Source organism: Stegostoma tigrinum, chromosome 25 (assembly GCF_030684315.1).
Source record: "Stegostoma tigrinum isolate sSteTig4 chromosome 25, sSteTig4.hap1, whole genome shotgun sequence".
NCBI classification, from domain to species: Eukaryota; Metazoa; Chordata; class Chondrichthyes; order Orectolobiformes; family Stegostomatidae; genus Stegostoma; species Stegostoma tigrinum.
The window spans coordinates 18,723,624-18,743,437 of NC_081378.1; the positions used below are offsets into that span (position 1 = coordinate 18,723,624).

A 19,814-nucleotide genomic window follows, 5' to 3' on the forward strand; every position below is an offset into this window, starting at 1 on the left:
GGCTGTCAGTGGTGGGTGAATGGAATTTGTCAGATGTGAGTGATCAAAGTAAGTGGACTTTATGATAGAGTGGACATAGTGTCAGAAGTTCAGCCTGCAGATATAAGATTCAGAATTCCAGAAAGGATTTGTGGTGTGGATTGAAGAGTACGGTTTGTTAGATAGAGAGAGATGCAGATTCCACACTTTTCATTGAGAAGCAGCCATGTAGATGAGAAAAAGGGGCAAAGGCAGATTTTTAGAGGACGTTGTAGATGATAAAGCAAGGATTTAATGGATGAGGTTGGATAGCAGGGGTAGTGAAATAAGCCATTAGTTTAGCTGCTTTGCATGTGGTCAAGAGCATAACCACTGAGGGTAATCCCACCAAGCCAAGCAATGGAGGACAGTGCTATGGTCAACAGTCTTGAAAGCAGCAGAGACATCAGGGAGGATTCATGCCCCAAGCTTGCTTGTGCTTTTCTTAGGAGCTATTAGTAGCTTGGGAGGATTACCGGCCATCGTTCCAATATTGGTCAGCATGCTGTGGTCCTAATATGATCCCCAGTTATAACCCCTACATTCCTGCTATTTAGGGACTGATAAAACTATGGATTTTTAATGGAAGGATTCCTTACAACTGTGTAGTGCCATTTATCTCAGTTTGGTTCTAAAAGAATCCTGTACTTTAAGAAATAATATCCTGAGCACTATTTAATGGCTTGACTCACACCTCCTCTTTGTTACATATGAGTTTTATTATATCTTCTTCCACGAGAAGGCAGTATACAATCAAATGCATGGTTGGTGACGAGTGCTCACTGCTGCTCAGAAAGCCTGACACTTTATTGGGAGACGCTAATAACTATGGGCATGGAATTATTAGCGAGGTTCAGGAGGCTAGCCATGAAGCTCGAACACAAATGGAAAAATTTTCCACAATACTTGGTATTTCACACATTTATTGTCCAACACTAAGCAAGATGCAGTCAGCTGACAGTAAGGAGCCATGGTAACTTGTAAGAAATGTTGGTACACAGAGATTCATGGATATATTATGTCGCATCAGTGCTTTTATGTCTGCAGCATTCCAGGTCAGCTCACTAATCAGCGAGTGACCACTAATCAGTGATGGTGGATGAGCCAAAGCGTTCTGGACAGGCCGCACAGGAGGAGCTGGAGTAGCCAACTGCGGGGGACCCTGGGAAATTAAATAAAACTGACAAAGTCAGAGAAAGACAAAGGGCTGGGCAGAGAGAGAGGAAAGGATGAAAACAGAGAAAGTATGAGGAGAAAGAAACAAAGAAAATTACATGTCCATTCTACATGCTGTAATCTTCCTCCATACTAACAACACCTCAAGTTTGGTGCCATCTACAAATCTACTTCCGATTCCCGAGTTTTACACTTTTAACATGAGTTTTTTTCGTCCCAATTCAATTATTTTAGAAATAATCCCAAAGCAAGGCATGATTTTTGGAGAGCTGTATTAAACTGTATCATTGCTTTTAAGATTTATATATCTGTACTTCCAAATTCCTTTGCTTCTCCACTAGTATTTGAGACATAATTTGTGGCAAATATAACATGTTTTGAAGAGTAGTGACTCTGGGCCTATGATCTGCACACTCCGCACCGGCAGGTTTTCCTCATCTCATTATATGAACTATGCAATCACCCACAGATCTTGAAGAAACATTGCAGAGAACTTAGGAAGATTTGGGGAGGCAGAGCATCAGACGTTGCTGGTCACATTGTGAGCCAGGCGGTTGGCCAACACTTATTTCCGAGCTATAATTGCCCTTGAGAAGGCAGTATTAAGCTGACTTCTTGAACTGCTTAGTCCACATGCTGCAGGTGTGGGAATGCCCTTAGGGAGGGAATACCAGGATTTTGACTCAGCAACACTGAAGGCATGGCAACATATTTCCAAGTCAGGATGACAGTCGCTTGGAGGGGAACCTTGCAGGTATTCCCATGTAGCTGCTGGCCTTGTCCTTTTAGCTAGATGGAAGTAGCCATGGGTTTGGAAGGTGCTCCCTGAGGATCTTTGGTCAATTTCTGCTGTGCATCTTGTAGATAGTATACACTGCTGCTACTGAGCACTAGTGATGGAAGGAGTGTATGCTTGTGGATGTGGTCCCAATCAAACAGGCTGCTTTTTCCTGGATAGAGTCCAGCCTGCTGAGTGTTGTTGGAGCTATACCCATCCAGGCAAGTATGCAGTATTCCATCACACTCCTGACTTGTGCCTTGTAGATGGTGGACAGGGATTGGGTGGGGTTAGGAGGTGAATTACTCTCCACAGTATTTTTAGCCTCTGACCTCCTCTTGTAGCCACTGCATTTAAGTGGTGAGTCCAGATCAGTGTCTGGTCAATGGATATTGATAGTGGGGGTGATTCAGTGACAATAATGCCATTGAATGTCAAAGGGTGGCAGTTAGATAGTTATTTCCTGGCATTAGTGGGCATGAATGTTACTTGCCATTTTTCAGCTAAACCTGGATATTGTCCAGATCTTATTGCAGTTGTATATGGATTGTTTCAGTACATGAGTCAACACAAATAGTGCTGAACATTGTGTAGCCATCAGCGAACATCCCTATTTTTGAATTTGTAATGGTCATTGTGAAGCAGCTGATTGTGGTTGGGTCCAGGACGTTACTGTGGAACTCCTGCAGAGATGTCTTGGAGTTGAGGTGACTGACCTCCAACAATTATAACCATCTTCCTACCAGCCAGGAGTGACTCCAACCAGAGGAATGTATCTCCCTTCATTCTTATTGTTTCCAATTTTGCTTGGGCTCCTTGATACCGTACTCAGTCAAATGTGACCTTGATATCAAGGACAGTGATTTTCATCTTACCTTACCACGATATCTTACCTTGTTTGTCTTTTAAACTGTGCATTCATGTTTTTTTTGTTCCTGCAACTATGCTTCAATGATGTCCGTAACCAAGGAAACACCTTTAAACATTTTTCCGATGACCAGTGATTTCTGGAGACGAATCTTCTGTGCTTCGCTGAGGGAACTATCTTCCAAATGGACCCTAATCCAGGAATCGCCTGAAATGTGAAACAGATACATTGTAATTCCCAGTCCCTAGAGTGTGAAGAAACTTTAATATCCTATTTCGACTAATCTCACTCCCTGTCAAACCCCATGACTCTGAAATATACAACTGATTCAATCCCACTCTCTTGTTCACTCTCTACATTTCTTAATGTCCCATCCAATCTATTCCAACTCATCTGTTTACAACCCATTATCTTTAACGTCAGTCAATTGGTTTCCTTCCTTAAACTCTTTAGTAACATAACCAAACTAATTCCATTCTCTGTTTGTTTCAGATATCGTTGAAGATAATACACAATCTTCCCAGGCAGGAATTTCTTCGAATGCAGGTTACAATAAAGCACATTTACCTTTGTTGATCTTGTCACCCACAGTTTTCAGAAGTTCTATGCCAACACTGTGGTTGATTGGCTCTTCAGGTTGATTGCGTCCTGCTCCTAGTTCCTGCAGTACCTTGGCTAATGGCAAAGAGTGGATTGCCTGAATTATCCCTGCAAAAACAACCCACATTAAGGCCACTTCGATTCTGGGGCTTTGCAATGACATAGACAGAATGAATGGGTGGTGAATCAGGGCAGTCGAACACCCACCTGTGAAATTACTGCTGGTTTAGTTTTAATCAGATTACTCTTTTTTTTAAAAGTTCATATGTCAATTCACTTCACCAAACATTTTTCCAGAGATGGCCAATTCTACAATCTGCCCAGTGAAAACACGAGTTGGAGCTGTACTTCTAAATGTTTATTCAGTTATTACAGTACATTGCAGTGAAGTTATTGATAGACCAGAACACTGGACAGTGTATTTTAGATATTTTGTCCCAAGAAAAGTTTCTGTTTGTAATATTTTGTTTATGTTTTTAGATCAATAGAAGTAATAACATTTCTGCATGAACTCATTGAGAAATCACTATTTGAAGAACAAATCATGTTAGATGCCATAGAGTTGTTTAGAAGGAGTATGGTGTGTTCACTTTCATTGGCAGAGGAATTGAGTTTAAGAGTCATGAGGTTATGCTGCAGCTCTATAAAACACTGGTTAGATCACACTTGGAATATTGTGTTTAGTTCTGGTCACCTCATTATATGAAAGATGTGGAAGAGGGTGCAGAGGACATTTACCAGGATGCTGCCTGGACTGGAGGGCAGGTATAATGAGGAAATGTGGAGGGAGTTAGGGCTTTTTTATTGGAGCAAAGAAGGATGAGAGGTGGCTTGACAGGGGTTTACAAGATGATGAGAGGCATAGATACAGTGGATAGTCAGAGACTTTTACCCAGAGCAGAAATGACTATTATGTGGGTGCATAATTTTAAGGTGATTGGAGAAAAGTATAGGGGAGATGTCAGAGGTTAGTTCTTCACACAGAGAGTGGTGGGCATGTGGAATATGCTGCCAGCAGGGGTTGTGGAGTCAGATAATTTAGAGACCTTTAAATGACTCTTGGATAGGCACATGGAGGAGAGTAAAATGTAGGGTATGCAGGGTAGATTGATCTTAGTAGGATAATAGGTCAGCACAACATCGTGGGCCGAAGGGCCTGTACTGTGCTGTACTGTTCTATGTTCTAGATTGTAAATGATTAACTATTGTTCTATAGGGATTGATAGCAATGCATTCATTTTCCATGCCTCGTTGCACTGAGAATGTAATGTATATTAATAAATGTTCAAAACGTGTGCAACTTGCTGGGACACTTCAGGGAAAGCAGCCAACAGTCAATCGTATAAGGCTGTGAAATTGTAGTTGCATCTCTGAAGATCAGATAAGGAAATCAGGTTCCCTTTACAGAGTGAATTTGTTGAATTTTTGGGGGGATATCTTTGTGGTCTCTTTCGGACTGCATTTCCAAATTCTTAAATTGAGTTCACAAATTCTCAAAGTGGGATTTGAGGTTTGTGGATTGTTAGTCCAGAACTTCAGTTTAATAGGTAACTTTTTATAATCTGGCATGTGAATATACAAGCACGTTCCAGAGAAAAGCAAAGTACAGCAGATGACATAAATCTGAAATAAAAGCAAAAGATGCTAGAAATACTCAGCATGTCAGACAACATGTGGAGAGGGGAAGCACAATGAACATCTCTTTCACGGCAACTAGAGAAGTTTCAAATGTAAGAGTTTTTAAACAAATGAAAGGCGAGGGGCTGTGAATAAGAACAAAGGGAAGGTCTAAAAGGGTGGGGAACAGAAGAAATTAAATGACAAAGGGTGTGGCAATTCAGGGCCAACAAAAGTGAAAATGGGACAAGGAAAGAACAAAAGATTATTCTAAAGGAAGTGAGAATGGCAAAATGAATGAGCACTATATTGCAGCCTTGATCCAAACATGGACAAAAGGCATGGAACTTCAGAGATGAGGTCACAGTGACTGCTCTTGGTATCAAGAAGCCATTTGACCGAATATGGCATTGAAGATCCCTAACAGAACTGAAGTCAATAGAAACTGGGATAAAATGCTACTGGTTGGAGTTCTACTTCACACAAAGGAAAATAGTTGTGGTTGTTGGAGCTCAACCCAGCTCCAGGCCATGATTGGAGGAGTTCCTCAGGGTAGAGGAGTCACAGCAAAGATGGTGACACAATGGTACACAGTTGGCAGGGTACTGCCCTGGCCTCAATATTGACTCTGGACCTCATAATGTCTTATTGCATCAGATCAAAAATGGGCAATGAAGCTTCCTGCTGATTACCATGTACCACCGCAACCACCCACAACACACCCCCACCCCAAACCCTTGGCTGATGAATCAGCATTCCTCCTTATTTGACACCACACGGAGGAAGCACTGAGGGTGGCAAGGTGCAGAGTGTATCTGTGTGTCTATTGAGTTGATCAAGTTCTAAATGACATAGCTGCTAGACGGGTCTGTGGTAAGTGGTGAGAGAACCAAAAAGAGGGGGAAAAACGTAGCTGACCTCATCCTCACCAATTTGCCCACTGTAGATACATCTGTCCTTGACATTATGGCAGGATTTACCACACACAGTCCTTATGGAGATGGAGTCCCATCTCCACTTTGAGGAGACTCTCCATCATGTGTGACAGGACCACCGTGTTTAAAATTCAATAGGTCTAACAATTCAAGACTGGGCATCCATAAGGTGCTGCCAACCATCAACATCAGAATTGTACTGCAGCACAGTCTTTAGCTTCATGGCCTGGCATATCCCCCACTCAATCATGGCCATCAAGCCTGGGAATTGACCCTGATTCAATGGAGGGAGTGCAGGAGAGCATGCCAGGAGAAGCACTTAAAAATGAAGTACCAAAGAGCATAACCTACAAGTGATAGGACTAAATGATTCCACAACTAACAGATGAGATCTAAGCTCTGCAGTCCTGTCAAATCCAGTTATGAATGGTAATGGACAATTAAAAAACTCACTGGAGGTGAAGGCTCCACAAATATCCCCATCTCAATGATGGAAGAGCTCAGCACCTCAGTGCAAAATATAAGGCTGAAGCATAAGGCTGAAATATAAGGCTTTTCTGATGAAGGGTCTAGGCCTGAAACATCAGCTTTTGTGCTCCTAAGATGCTGCTGGGCCAGCTGTGTTCATCCAGCTCCACACTTTGTTACCTGAGGGAGTCTATTGACTTACTGTTTATGCAACACCTTTTAGCTACAATAAGTGAAAGGGCTTGAAAGCAAAGTTGTTCAAGATGAGAACAGGATCAGCCAGGCAAAGGATTCTTGCCTGGCCTGCTGAGTATTTCCAGCATTCGGGTTTTATTATTCCCTGAATAAAGCTCTTCCAAAGCCTTTGGGTTTTCAGGATATCAACACAACAATGGACAAAACAAAATGGGAAAGTTGCACTTGAATATCTATGACAATGCAGGGAATAATCGTGGAATTTTTCTATACTTTTTAATGCAAAAGTTACAATGAGACATGTTATGTAAGCTCCTTTAACTGTGATGAAATGGGCATTACCAGGACTGCCAGTTTTCACTTGCTTTAAGGACAGAGGAATGGAAAGCTATCTGGGTGTTATTGATGCTCAAGACCTTCTCAAATACGTCTCAGGTTTGTTCCTCAAGCACTGTCTTTGTGCGAAATACACTGTCAAATAAGGCTGAGTAGAAAACATTACTACGCAGGTAAAACCTGTTAGGCACAGAAGGCATTTTTTCTTTGCTGCCTTCTCCTCCAGCCTCCAGGTAAAGTTCACAGGACGCCAGGTCTAGACAGTGAGTATATCTGGCCCCTTCCAAATAAGAATGGCAAGGAAGTTGAGCCCACATTCAATGTAGAGCCAATATATAGTGTGTGGGTGGGTGGGGGTTGGGAGGATGAAATTACCTCGTCCTTCAAGAGCACTCACGGATACTACTGCACCCCACACTATAGCCTTAAATCCTTGTAGGATCGATCAGAAATTGAGACTGTCACACTTTACAGCGTTTTGGATAAACTATCTGGACCATCATCACAATACTGAAGAAGGGTCACCAGACCAGAAACATTAACTCTGATTTTCTCTTCACAGATGCTGCCAAGACCTGCTGAGCTTTTCCAGCAACTTCTGCTTTTGAACACAATACTATTCCTTTGAATTATCTGGAGTCTGTGCCATTGTTCTCGGTCAGAATGTAAAGAAATACCTTCGGCCTCGGCCTTCAGTTCTTCCTGTTTCCTGGCACGTTTAAGGATCTCTTTCCCCTGACACAGGGCCCTGGCCAAGTCAGTCGTCACTCCCTGGGCCACTAGCATGGCTTGGAACTTGCCCAGGGCAGTGCCATTCTTCAACACATCCTTGATGGCCTCTTCTCCGACCTCGGAGCTCTCAGCTTTTCCACACAGATACAGCAGGTGGCTTCCTATTGAAGGTGGAAAGAAACATATTCCTAAGTTACCCGTGTGCCATGAATACACAAGTGCCTTCCTGTTTGCTGTAAGTGGCTGTCATCTCTACCTTGCCACCCCCTGAGTACAGATGGCACTGTGGAAATGCCCCAGTTACAAGGATATTCATCTAAGCTTTATAAGGCTGGCTCCAAACATGTACCCTCACCAGCAAACACCATCATCTCACAAGCAAATGAGACAATTAAAGACATCGCAATCCAGTGACACTGAGACCATTGCTATCAATCCCAATACTGACCAAGCTGGGACCAGTGAATTGGCTGGGATATTCCTGGTTTTTTTGACCCAGTTTTTTTATTGTGTGGCACATTTGTTCCTGCCCAACCCTTGGCTCAAGCTTTTGTATTCAGCCAAAAGGGGACATTCATGGATCTATTCAATCCAGACATTTGGAGTGTGGTTCCCCATTGTTTATAAGGTGCACAGTAAATGCCAAAGCCTTCTTACGATGTGCACTCCCACTCCTTACTTTCTAACATAATGGCACTGAGTCATAGAGTCATACAGCACAGCAGACTATTTGGCCTATCAAATCTGTGCTGACCTATCTATACTAATCCCACTCTCCACCATTTGGCCTGCAGCCTTGAATGTTATGATATTTCAGGTGCTTAATCACATACTTTTTAAAGATTGTAAGGTTTACCACTGTTATTACCCTTCCAGGCAGTGCATCAAGATTCCCACCAACCCCTGGATAAAATCCTGTTTCTCCAAGTCCTCTCTAAACCTCCTTCCCTTCACCTTAAAATTATGGCCCCTTGTCACTGACCCTTCAACTAAAGAGAACAGCTGCTTCACCCTCCACCTTGCCCATGCCCCTCAAAGTCTTACATCCTCAATCAGGTCTCCCCTCAGCTTTTTTGGCTTCAAAGTAAACAACCTGAACCAAGCCAGCCTCTTTTCATAGTTAAACTGCTCCAACTCAGGCCACATCCTATGACAACTAGCAGCTCCATTCCCAAACTGGGTTCAGGATTGCATTGACTGTGTCTGAGATCAACTGTCACCAAGAACACCTGAACCTCAGCAGACAATTAGAATTGTAACAAAACTCACTGAAAGTTGGACATTGGAACAGTGTCTCCATCAGAATATTAGCTAAAAAGTAACAGACTGAATAACTGATGCTTTCAAGAAGGAACTGGATCAGTACCTAAAGGTAGAGGGATTGTGATATTAATAAATCTGAGAACTTGGCAAAACTACGCAGGAACAAGATTCTATAAAAAGAGGTGGTCATGAAATAGCACTGTGGCAAGATTAGCACTGATGGCTCAGTTGACGATTCTCATTCATTCTCTCTCTTGTCATCGCATGGGATGCCACCATAACAATCCATTGTCAGTCATGAATGGTCCCCATTAGTAGTCATTCATTCTCCTCGGCTAAACAGTATCCATTCCTTTATCTGCCAAACTGTTTTTCTCTCTCTTTGGGCTCTATCTTCACCTATTGTTTATTCCTCCCCCTTCCCCTACCCTATCTTCTGAATAAATATGAATCTTTTCCCAGCTACCATCAGTTCTGAAGAAGAGTCACTGGACTGGAAATATTAATTCTGATTTCTCACCACAGATGCTGCCAGACCTACTGAATTTTTCCAGCAAGTTCTGTTTTTGATTCTCATTCAAGGGCCATCTTTGCTTATCCATATTAACCATCAGTTACATTTTGGATGCAGGTTTTGGTGAAGGACTGACCTAAGTAAGTGACCAGTTCCTCCAAGTCCTTGGGTCCATTCCCCTTCAGGCATTTAATAGATTCAATGACTTCCAATGAGTTCCCAATACACCTCCCGATGGGATTATCCATTTTGGAGAGAACAGCAACTGTTCGAATTCCCAAGCGATTTCCAACATCTACCTAGAGTTTTAAAACAAATTATATTAATCTGTCACTCAGACACTCAAAGCAGAGTAAATTATGCGTTCAGGGCACCAAAGGAAGATCAGTAGTTACAAAAACTGTTGCGCATTGGGATGCCAATTTTCGCTGGGCAAGAAGTAAGGGCAGGAAGCTTTGTAGATTCATTCTATGTTAGATAGGAAAAAAAAACTCTCAATCGCTCCTGTGAATAAAACTGCAATATCCTATCACCAGCATATCATGATTGTCACATGTTTTTCCATCCCTTCAAGCCAACACTGGTGGTTCAGTGGTTCCATCAGGTGGTTGATTTACAAAGCAGTGCAGTTGAAATGGAGATAATTAATGTGCAAAATAATATTGAGCTGAAAGTCAGAACAGGGGACGGTGTTTTTGTTGAACTTATAAACTGAGATCAATTCCCATTCCTATAATCCTGTGCCTTTAAAGAGAAAGCTTCCTTTGACTCCCATACCTTTGTGAGACAGTATTCTCCCAAATGATTATAATGAAGTCCAACAATCAGACTCACCTCACAGATACCCATTTGCTGGACTGTTTACAACTTGCAGACTCAAACTACAACCCATATTTAAAGGCACAGGCAGATAATGTGCAGTCACAGATGTCACACTGAGACCATGGGCAGGGTACAAAATGAATTCTCGGTTTTAAAGCTATACTGTACTGAAATAAATTGTTTATTCTATATTTTCTGAGCAAAGAATCTGTAACCTTTAACTCACCAACATCTACGAGTGTCAGTGGAAAAGGGATAACTCTCAGCCAATCCCCAGTCCCAGCCTCTCCATTCATCTTTCCCTCATAGCAGGGGTCCCCAGCCTTTTTAAGCAAGACCACTTTTTGAATTTCAGTGGATCCCAGAATCTACCACATTACACTGTACCAAATACAACTCCTTTCCACTACAGATGTTAGTCTAGGATAAGAATAAAAATATTTTCCCATCTACTGACCAGGTATTCTGCCAGCTTTCTTGCTCTATCGATCTCCTTGAACAAAGCTCCTTCTCCATGCTTCACATCCAGAATCAGACAGTGAAGGGACTCCACTGCTTTCTTTGATATGATAGAGGCTGAAAATCAGAAACTGCATTTTACTGAAAACAGCTGAACCTTCCTTACAATAACCGCGTGCTGTCCAAGCTCAGCGAAGCTCGGTTCCAGCTCTTTAAAATTGGGTCATGGGATGTCACCATCACTGGCGAGACCTGCACTTACTGCCAAAGTAAATTTGACAATGACATTTATTTTCCTTGAATTGCTGAGAAAACTGCAAACTAAATAAAACAAAATATGCTGGAGATACGTTCCACAGAAGAAATGCTGAGAAAGAGTACTGTGTCTGTGAGCTTTGACACAAGAAGATTGGGCTAGGAAGGCAATAGCTCAGGCTGTAGATAATCAGGACAGGCTGCATTTGGAGTTTTCTGTTTGGTTTCAGCAGCTCACCATAAGATGGAGATGCTAGACTCAAAGAAAGGTATGATTCATCAGCTACAATTGAACGGTTTTAGAATTGTGTGGGGATGAGGAAGATGACTGATAATGCCCAATGGGGTAACACTTGGGTCATATTATCTGGGAGTTAAGGGATTAAATGGTAATCTAATTCAGGTGATTAAGGTTATGATGGAGATCAGCAGGAGAGCCAGCAAAGTTTCCCCGTTATTACTGAATCTAGAAACAAAATTCATCGAATTGGAGCTAACTTGAATCCAGGAGAGCTTTTGCCACACAGATGTGAAGGTGGGACACATTGTTTCAGTTGTCTATGATTACACACTCTCTTGAGCTATTTAGTTAGGATATTTAATTGAGGATTAAAGCTATTCAAGAATTGGAGTGACACCAAGGAATGAAGTAAAGAGATTTAAGAGCTCCAATGGTTAACAAATTGATGAGGAAGACTTGATTGGCCAAACAGGCATTTCTGGTTCCTATTAGAAGGGAGGACCTGAGGGATGTTGACCAAAGTTACTGTTCATACAGTACCTTCTATGTAATAAACCGGTCCAAGAATTACTCTAAGAGGAAAACTATGGTGCAGAAAATAGGAGACTTGCTAGAGGCAGGATTGGAGTTGTAAAAGTGGGAGGATTCTGAATGTTTGAGTTGAGGAGGCAACACCCTGTGGGCCTGTGTTTGCTGAGGGTTGCTCAGGTATGATCCAGGACTGTCACATTACTAGATTTGATTTATGTATCGCCCATTGAGCAAACAATTCCACTGAGCTGCGGTCACTTACCTACCTTTGATGTTTACTAATTCGCACTCACTAACCTGCAATGAGAGGCACACTGTCCACTGTCGATGTCACATTCCTGATGGCATAAAGCTTCTTATCAGCTGGCACCAGCTCAGCTGTCTGCCCGACAATACAACAACCAACCTCTGACATGATAGTCTTCATCTAAAGTCACAGGTAAAGACATCCAAAAATCAGTTTGATTATATCACCAGTGCATCAGGCCAAATGAGCTCAGACTGAATTACTCACTATAACTGTACAGTCACTATGTATTCAGGGTGATGGTCACTCACTGTGTAACTGTACAGAGTCACTGTTTAGTTGTTCACTCAACTAACTGGGGTCATGATTGTCCATCAGGGAGTGACCCTGTCACCCCAGACATTCTGGTCTACATGTGACTGTTGTCCACTCTTGATCTCACTAACACAGTGACTCAATGGGTCAACGGGTGGGATTTTCCAATCCCTGGCATGGCGATCAGAACGGTGGGGCTAAGAGGTAAAACAGATCATGTTCTTGTCACTGAGATAAAAGTGAGCAATTGTGCCCCTTCAGATGGTGGGTCAAGTCTGTCACCAGCAGGTGCTACTTGCATATATCCATTCCTACCACAACACGCTGGAACTACTTTGCTTTCCAAATTAATCTCTACCCAGTCAAGAAACTCAATGCTTCAGAAAGCTGGCAGCAAAAGGTAGGTATGTACCTATCAAGATGCACTGCTTTATCCACCTTGGAATAAGTTTTGCTGCTTTGTCCACATTGTAACATGGGTTTAATTTGATACTTATAGTCACTTCCCCTCTCTCTTCTCGAAATGAAGTCACTAAGTCCAAGTGGACAAAGGCAGTCTGTCTCTCTTGGTCATTTCTAAGTTCAATTGGCACACAGCAAACAAGGGGCAGCTTTTGGCCGAAAGCCAGGCTTTAGCACACATTACAAAGGAGTGCTTACGCTAAACAGAAACATGAAAATGGGTATCAGACAATGGCAATGTCTGAATAGCACTGAACTGCAAAAGGGCTACAAGGATACACCAACAATTGGTTTGTTCTGTGCAAATCATCTGTGATCATAGCAGACAAATAATGCAGGGCTACTCACATTAACCAGACAACTGTCATGATGTGGTCACTCACAGGTGCCTGCATCTTTCAGGCCCTCGGCACATACAGAAATGATTGGTCAGCAATAAGAGCTCAAACTCTGGCTCATAGAGCAAATCAGGAATCCACCGACTGACTTCCTGAGGAGAGTTACAACTCTACACATGCTCCTACAACGGCCATTGTAGAACACACCACAAGGATCCTGCAGGTGAGATTCAGACACCTGGTCCAGTCAGCCAGTGCAATGCAGTAAACGCCCAGGCAGAGCTTCCCACAGTATACAGAGACAATAAGGACTGTAGATGCTGGAAGCCAGAGTCTGTAGGTGCGAAGCTGGAAAAGCAAAGCAGGTCAGACAGCATCCGAGGAGCAGGTAAGTTAGTGTTTCAGGCCGAAACCCTTCACTGGGACGCCTCTAGGCTCTATATGAACCACACACTGAAATATTCCATCCAGTTTTTGTCTTCTCCAGTTTTGTCAGATAATAATGGCACTTTGGAAAGATTGCTTGGTTGTCTTCATGGAAATGGTGGTTTATTTAATATTTAATTGTGGCTGTAACACCACAAATACTTTTGCAAACAGAGGCCCACAGGGTGTTGCAATATTCTGGACTATGCCTCCATTAGAGAGAAGGTTGATTAGGGAGCACTGCCTCTGAAGAAAACTTCCTTGGGTTGTCATTAGTCCCTTCCTTCTGTCTCTCCCTGAAGTCCAATAGAATGTTAGGAACCTACACTGTACTGTTGCAATGGCTGTCCTTTCTCAGTATGTGAATTTCTGTATCAAGAGCTGCACAAATGCTAACACTTCTCACAATTCCTGCCAAGGAATTGTGAGAGTCACCCCTACCTGTGGCATATACCAAGAGAAGAGGCCCAGCAATGGAAATTCCCATCAGGGAAAAGATATTCAACTCCTACTTGTCTGTAGCTGCCAGTCACCTCTCTGCATGGTTTTCATAAATTTCCTGTACAGAACCTGCTATAAGGCTATCCCAGGCCCAACCTCTTGATGCTGAATTGATGGGATACAGCCTGTGAGTTGCTGAACTGCTGGAGCTTTGACTGCACTGCCCCACTACTAAGTCCATAGCTTGCTGGCTTACAGGAGGGCATATAGGTATACACGTCATAGATGCAGCAAGACATTTGAAGGTGTCCCAAGGGAAGAACAGCATCTCCCGGTAATGGTGGACATTGCTTTCACTTCAGGTAACCAGTGGGGAAATGAGGCTACACGTAACATTGGAACTGTGAACGATATCTTTAGGTCTGTAAGATTTTTACAGAAATTATGAAACACAGGTGTGACTGAGGAGCCCTTAAAACAATTTATTTTTCCTTTGCCTAACACTACGTCTGGATGTGATCCTAACATCTGCTGCTGGGGTGGAGCGAGCCCAATACCTGGCAGGTTCTGGGAAGAATTTGGGAGGCATTCTCTGTGGCCCCAGGCTGGTGAGAACCTCCTGTAAAGGAGCCAGTCTACCCTACTCAGCCTGATCTGCTGCAGGCAATAGGGTCACTGACAGAGGGCAAGTTGACGGTCAGGGCACCTCTGGAGTGTCCTGTAATGAAGATCCCAGGGTGAATGCCCATTGCTCCCGCTCTGTGGGTACTTGCTGGTGGCACCCTGTCTTCTTGGGAAGAATGGATGTGACGTAAGGATGCTTTGTCCCCCTTTTAACTGGCCATTGATGCTTGGCTGGAGTGCAGATCTGAGCAGATATCTGACAATCACTAAACTTTCTATTGGACCAGGACCCTCAAGGCAATCACCACCACTTCCATGGAGACAGCCAAGCAACCTTTCCAGAGTGTCATTATCATCTGCCAAAACGGGAGGAAGCAACAATTGGACCTGATGAAGGGCGTAAACGCGAAACATCAACTTTCCTGCTCCCCTGGTGCTGCTTGGCCTGCTGTGTTCCTCCAGCTCCACACCTTGTTATCTCAGACTCCAGTATCGGTAGTTCTTGCTATCTCAGAATACTCTAACTGATGCTTGACCAAAGGCATCTACAAGGAGCAAATATTTTGCAATAAAAGCAGAAAGTGTTCAGAATATTGTGCTGGTCTGACAGTACCTGTGGAGAGTGGAACAGAATTAATGGCTTGAGTTTGAATGTTACTCTTTTGCAAAAGTGAATTATGTGGCTTTTGGTAACTCGTAACGACAGAATTAACCTCTCCAAATATTACCTCTTCCGGAGTCTTCTTAATGTTGAATCCTGGGATAGATTCCAGTTTATCCAGTGTGCCTCCAGTGTGCCCTAAGCCCCGCCCACTGATCATTGGAACCTGCACAACAACAACATTGGACATTAAATAAAAATAAAAAACATGCATTTTGATTGTGCTTCCCATAACCTCAGAATGCTCTGAAGCCAATTACTTAGTCTTTTATTACTTCTTATTCCAAATACTTAATTACAGTTAATTACTTGTAATGTAGGAATCACAACATGCAATTTGCACACAGCGAGGTCCTACAAACAATAATTTGGTGTCAAGTGGTCTTATTGTTTAAATGTAGGATGAGCAATAAACGCCAGCCAGAAACCTGGGGATCACTCCCCAGCTCTTCAATGAATAATTCTGTGGAATCTTTTACATCCACCCAAGGGGACAGCTGAGACCTTAGTTTGATAACAGCCAGCTTTACTTTTCAACCTCTCCACTGTCTCTAAGTTCTTGCACTGCCGATCTGACACCGAATCCTCAATGAGGCATCATTTTCTCCAGCTCAAATTTGGAAAAGAATTGAAGTCATTACCTTTCATTCCCATGACAACCACTTCTCCCCATCCACCACCTCCATCCCATAATCTGAGGCTGAATCAAACCCTTTGCAATTTTATGATGCTAATTGACCCTGAATTGAAGATCTGACTCTCCCACACCTATTTCCACCTCTGTGACACTGCTGCCTCAGGCTATGTGTTGCTAAAGCCCACACCCTTGCTTGTATTCATTCCAGCCATGACCGCCTCCTGCCTGGTCTCTCTCCTCCCATCCTCCCCTCTGTTAGCTCATCCAAAACTCTGTGACCCGATCCTAATTGGATCAAGATAACAAAGTGTGGAGCTGGATGAACACAGCAGGCCAAGCAGCATCTCAGGAGCACAAAAGCTGACGTTTCGGACCTAGACCCTTAGCTCTCTGATGAAGGGTCTAGGCCCGAAACGTCAGCTTTTGTGCTCCTGAGATGCTGCTTGGCCTGCTGCGTTCATCCAGCTTCACACTTTGTTATCCTGGATTCTCCAGCATCTGCAGTTCCCATTATCCCTAATTGGATCAACACGTTTTGTATCTCTACTCTCCTTACCTTGCAACCGCATGCGGCCAGTGCTGGTGCAAGAACAAGGCTGACCTTGTCCCCGACTCCTCCTGTCGAATGCTTGTCAACTACCAACCTGGACCACTCCTTCGGCCATTGCAGGGTGACACCAGACACTTTCATCTCCTGGGTCAGATTCACTGCTTCCTCCTTTGTCATTTCTTGTAGACAAATGGCCATCAGCATAGCACCTGTCAAAAAGAAAACCCATCTGGTTCACTAATACGCTTAAGGGAAGGTAGTGTCTCATTCTCACCTGGTCTGGCTTACATGTGATTCCAAACACACAGCAATATGGTCGCCTCTTAACTGCGCTCTAAAATGGCCTAGCAAACCCTTCAGTTTAAGGGTATTTAAGGGTGCTGGCCTTGCCTATGACACCCACTTCCTACGAAAGGATAAAGGAAGAAATAATTCGGCCTGGGTTTTAACATCGCCCAAACACCTCTGACAGCAACTACCTTAATCCTGGCCCAGCCCAAGACTGCACAGTAGAAATGACCCCTCCGAGGCGCAGCCCAAACTGACCCTATTCAACCTGAAACAACCCTTTGACGGGCCTTGAGTTCTGAAACGAGAGCCAAATGTCATAATGTCATGCATCTTGCGTAAAATGTTACTCTTATTCAAACTGGATATCTTCCTGGTTTCGGCCAATGAAAGCATTTGGGACAGGCCATATTTAAAATGATCACCAACAGATAAGTGGGTGATTTTAAAGAGGATCATGCTGGTCAAATCTGTTCCATTGGTAATTGGAATATTTGGACCAATACCTCTAAACAAAAGACAAATGTATTTCTCTTCTTCTGTTTGAGTATAAAGCAAAGGAAAAGGGTAGCACAGCACAGTGAAGATATTAATCAGCCCTGAAGATTCAGGTAATTATTCAGAACACTAATTTGGCACGCACAGCAAGGCAATCTTTACTAAAAACGAGATCACATTCTGTTCCCCGCCTGGAATCTTCAGCAATATTCATTATCCCACCATCCTAGAGGCAAATTCACCAATGCTCCTTAAACAAAGCCTTTCAAACCCACAGCCACTACTATCGAGAAGAACGAGGGCGGCAAACTCGTGGGAAATCCACCACCCACAAGTTTCCCTCCAAGTCACTCACCATCCTGACTTGGAAATATATCACCATACATTCAGTCACTGGGTCAAAATACTGCGACTCCCTCCCTAATGGCATCGTGGGTGTATCTACAACACAGGTACTGCAGCAGGTCAAGAAGATAGTTCATCACCAGCTTCTCAAGGGCAATTTGGGAGGGGCCATAAAAGTTGATCAAGCCATTATCACTCACATCCTATGAGTGAATAAGTAAAAGATCAATGATTGGAGCCACAGGAATAAATTATGATTCTTCAATTGTATTAAGTTTTACAAACTCTCTGAAGTTAATTTACAATCTAATGGTAAAGCCAAGGGGGTGCACGCCTATGAACTGGGTGTTACAGTAGTTATGCTTTGTCGTTTAGATTAACCTGACCATTTTCTTTGCCCACAGTCCAATGACATGGTTCTGAGGAAGGGCCACTAGACCCGAAACGTTAACTCTGCTTTCTCCTTCACAGATGCTGCCAGACCTGTTGAGCTTTTCCAGCAACTTTGTTTTAGTTGCCAATGATAGGCAGATTAAGTGGACTGTTTGTGCGATATGCAGAGTTGCAGGGATAGGGTGGGTGTGGCTGGGCTGTGTGTAATGTTCTTCAGAGGATTGGTGCTGACTTGAGGGGCCAAATGGCCTCTTCCTGCACGGGAGGGATTCAATGATTTTTTTTCAGTATTCGTTTGTTTTCAATGAGTTATTTGCTTTTCTAAAATTGATTTTCACTGAAGTTTCCAAAGCTCCACTTCTTTATTCTCTCATTTACTATCATCCTTTGTCAAGCACTGATAACAAAGCATGCAAACGGCATAGCTTTTCAATTGGAAAACAAACCTTGAATTAACAGATCCATATGAAATCAGTTAGGTAACACTTGCATTTGTAAACAACAGGTGACACACTATGAACCACAAGTGACTTATATTTGCAGAATTTATATTCATTGAATAATCGAGGCAGACATTTAGAATCTTTCCAGAGTATTTATCTTACATTCCTAAATCTAACATTGACTTCTGTACTAAACATCCATATTAATTGTAATCTGAAGGAATAATAATATTTCTTCCCTTTCTGACCCATCTTTTTCTTTCTGTTTCGCAAGACCTTTGTAATTATTGTGATGACTGATGAATTAAAGTGGTTTATTGCGTTTAACGGCCCTGATTATATTCACACAGAAGCTCATGCAAATACCCATATTTTACATAAGTGTGCACAGGGAATGTTTAGCCAGCTATAGAGATGGGCATCACAACTTGGTGATTTAAGAAGCCTTTTCCTCTGCTGGGGCAATTTGGAAAAAAAAATTATTTTAATACTACAGCTAGGAGTAAAACAATCCAAGGGTATACGGAGCTTTGGAATTTTCTTGTCTCGGGCAGGTATTTGGAGCCTTTTATCAAGGGTTATTGAAAAAAGCGTAAAAATGAGGTTGTGGGAGAGATCAATCATGATTACATGATGGTCCAGGCTTGGGTGGTTGAATGTCCTTTTCCTATCTCACAGGATCTAGTGGTCGAATGATCTCCTATCCCCATCTGAGAGTCCCTGATTGCCCAATAAGACTTGGGGTCTGTTTGAATTCCCTACTCTCCACTTTGGTTCAAACGCTGATTGCAGTTTTTGCTGCTTGAGTTCAGTACAGATTGAGTACTGATGATATTTGAGATCATACTGGAGTAAGCTCAGTTAAACATCAGCTAGCCCATGTATTGAAGATATCAGATGAATTCCAATGTGCTCATGTGTTAGACACAAACTTGTCACATTGTAAAAATCGCACATAGAGATTCAAGATAATTAGCATGACTCACTTGGGTAGTGTGCTAAACATCAGCCCTCACTATTCCTAGAGGCATATTAGAAGTAAATATAATCAACTGAACTATCTAAAGTTCCCATTTTACCTGATTTACAAACGTAGGTTAAGAGAGAACACCCTTTCAGATTTCTGTGCTTAACAGGAAAATAGCCAGTCATTGAAACTGGTTGTTTTAACTGGGAGTGGAAAAGAAACATGATTGTAATTCTCTATAACTGAAATTCTATTCCTTTAAAAAATTGGCATACACATAGAAAAAGTCATGCAAAGAGAGACAAGACACAAATATCACAGATGAGAAAGAATTAAAACAAAACCTAGTGAAGAATGGTTCTGCCACTAGT

The 19,814-nt window shown here is 42.7% G+C and overlaps 1 protein-coding gene across 12 annotated transcripts in view; it reads right to left on the reverse strand.

The window, feature by feature from the left end:
* Positions 1-924: 924 nt before the first annotated feature.
* The window catches only part of tymp (thymidine phosphorylase), a 60,538-nt gene continuing 41,648 nt past the window's right edge, over positions 925-19,814 (reverse strand). For 11 of the 12 annotated variants that reach the window (XM_048554616.2, XM_048554618.2, XM_048554623.2 and 8 more), the window contains 9 exons: positions 16,516-16,718; positions 15,390-15,488; positions 12,106-12,235; positions 10,780-10,898; positions 9,637-9,799; positions 7,669-7,884; positions 3,408-3,548; positions 2,866-3,047; positions 925-1,180 (listed from right to left, as the gene is read on the reverse strand). In XM_048554616.2, coding sequence (XP_048410573.1) covers positions 2,914-3,047; positions 3,408-3,548; positions 7,669-7,884; positions 9,637-9,799; positions 10,780-10,898; positions 12,106-12,235; positions 15,390-15,488; positions 16,516-16,718 — 1,205 coding nt within the window. In that variant the 3' untranslated portion in view covers positions 925-1,180; positions 2,866-2,913. Of the gene's footprint in view, positions 1,226-2,865; positions 3,048-3,407; positions 3,549-7,668; positions 7,885-9,636; positions 9,800-10,779; positions 10,899-12,105; positions 12,236-15,389; positions 15,489-16,515; positions 16,719-19,814 lie in introns of all 12 variants that reach the window. The other variant, XM_048554617.2, reaches the window with a different exon arrangement.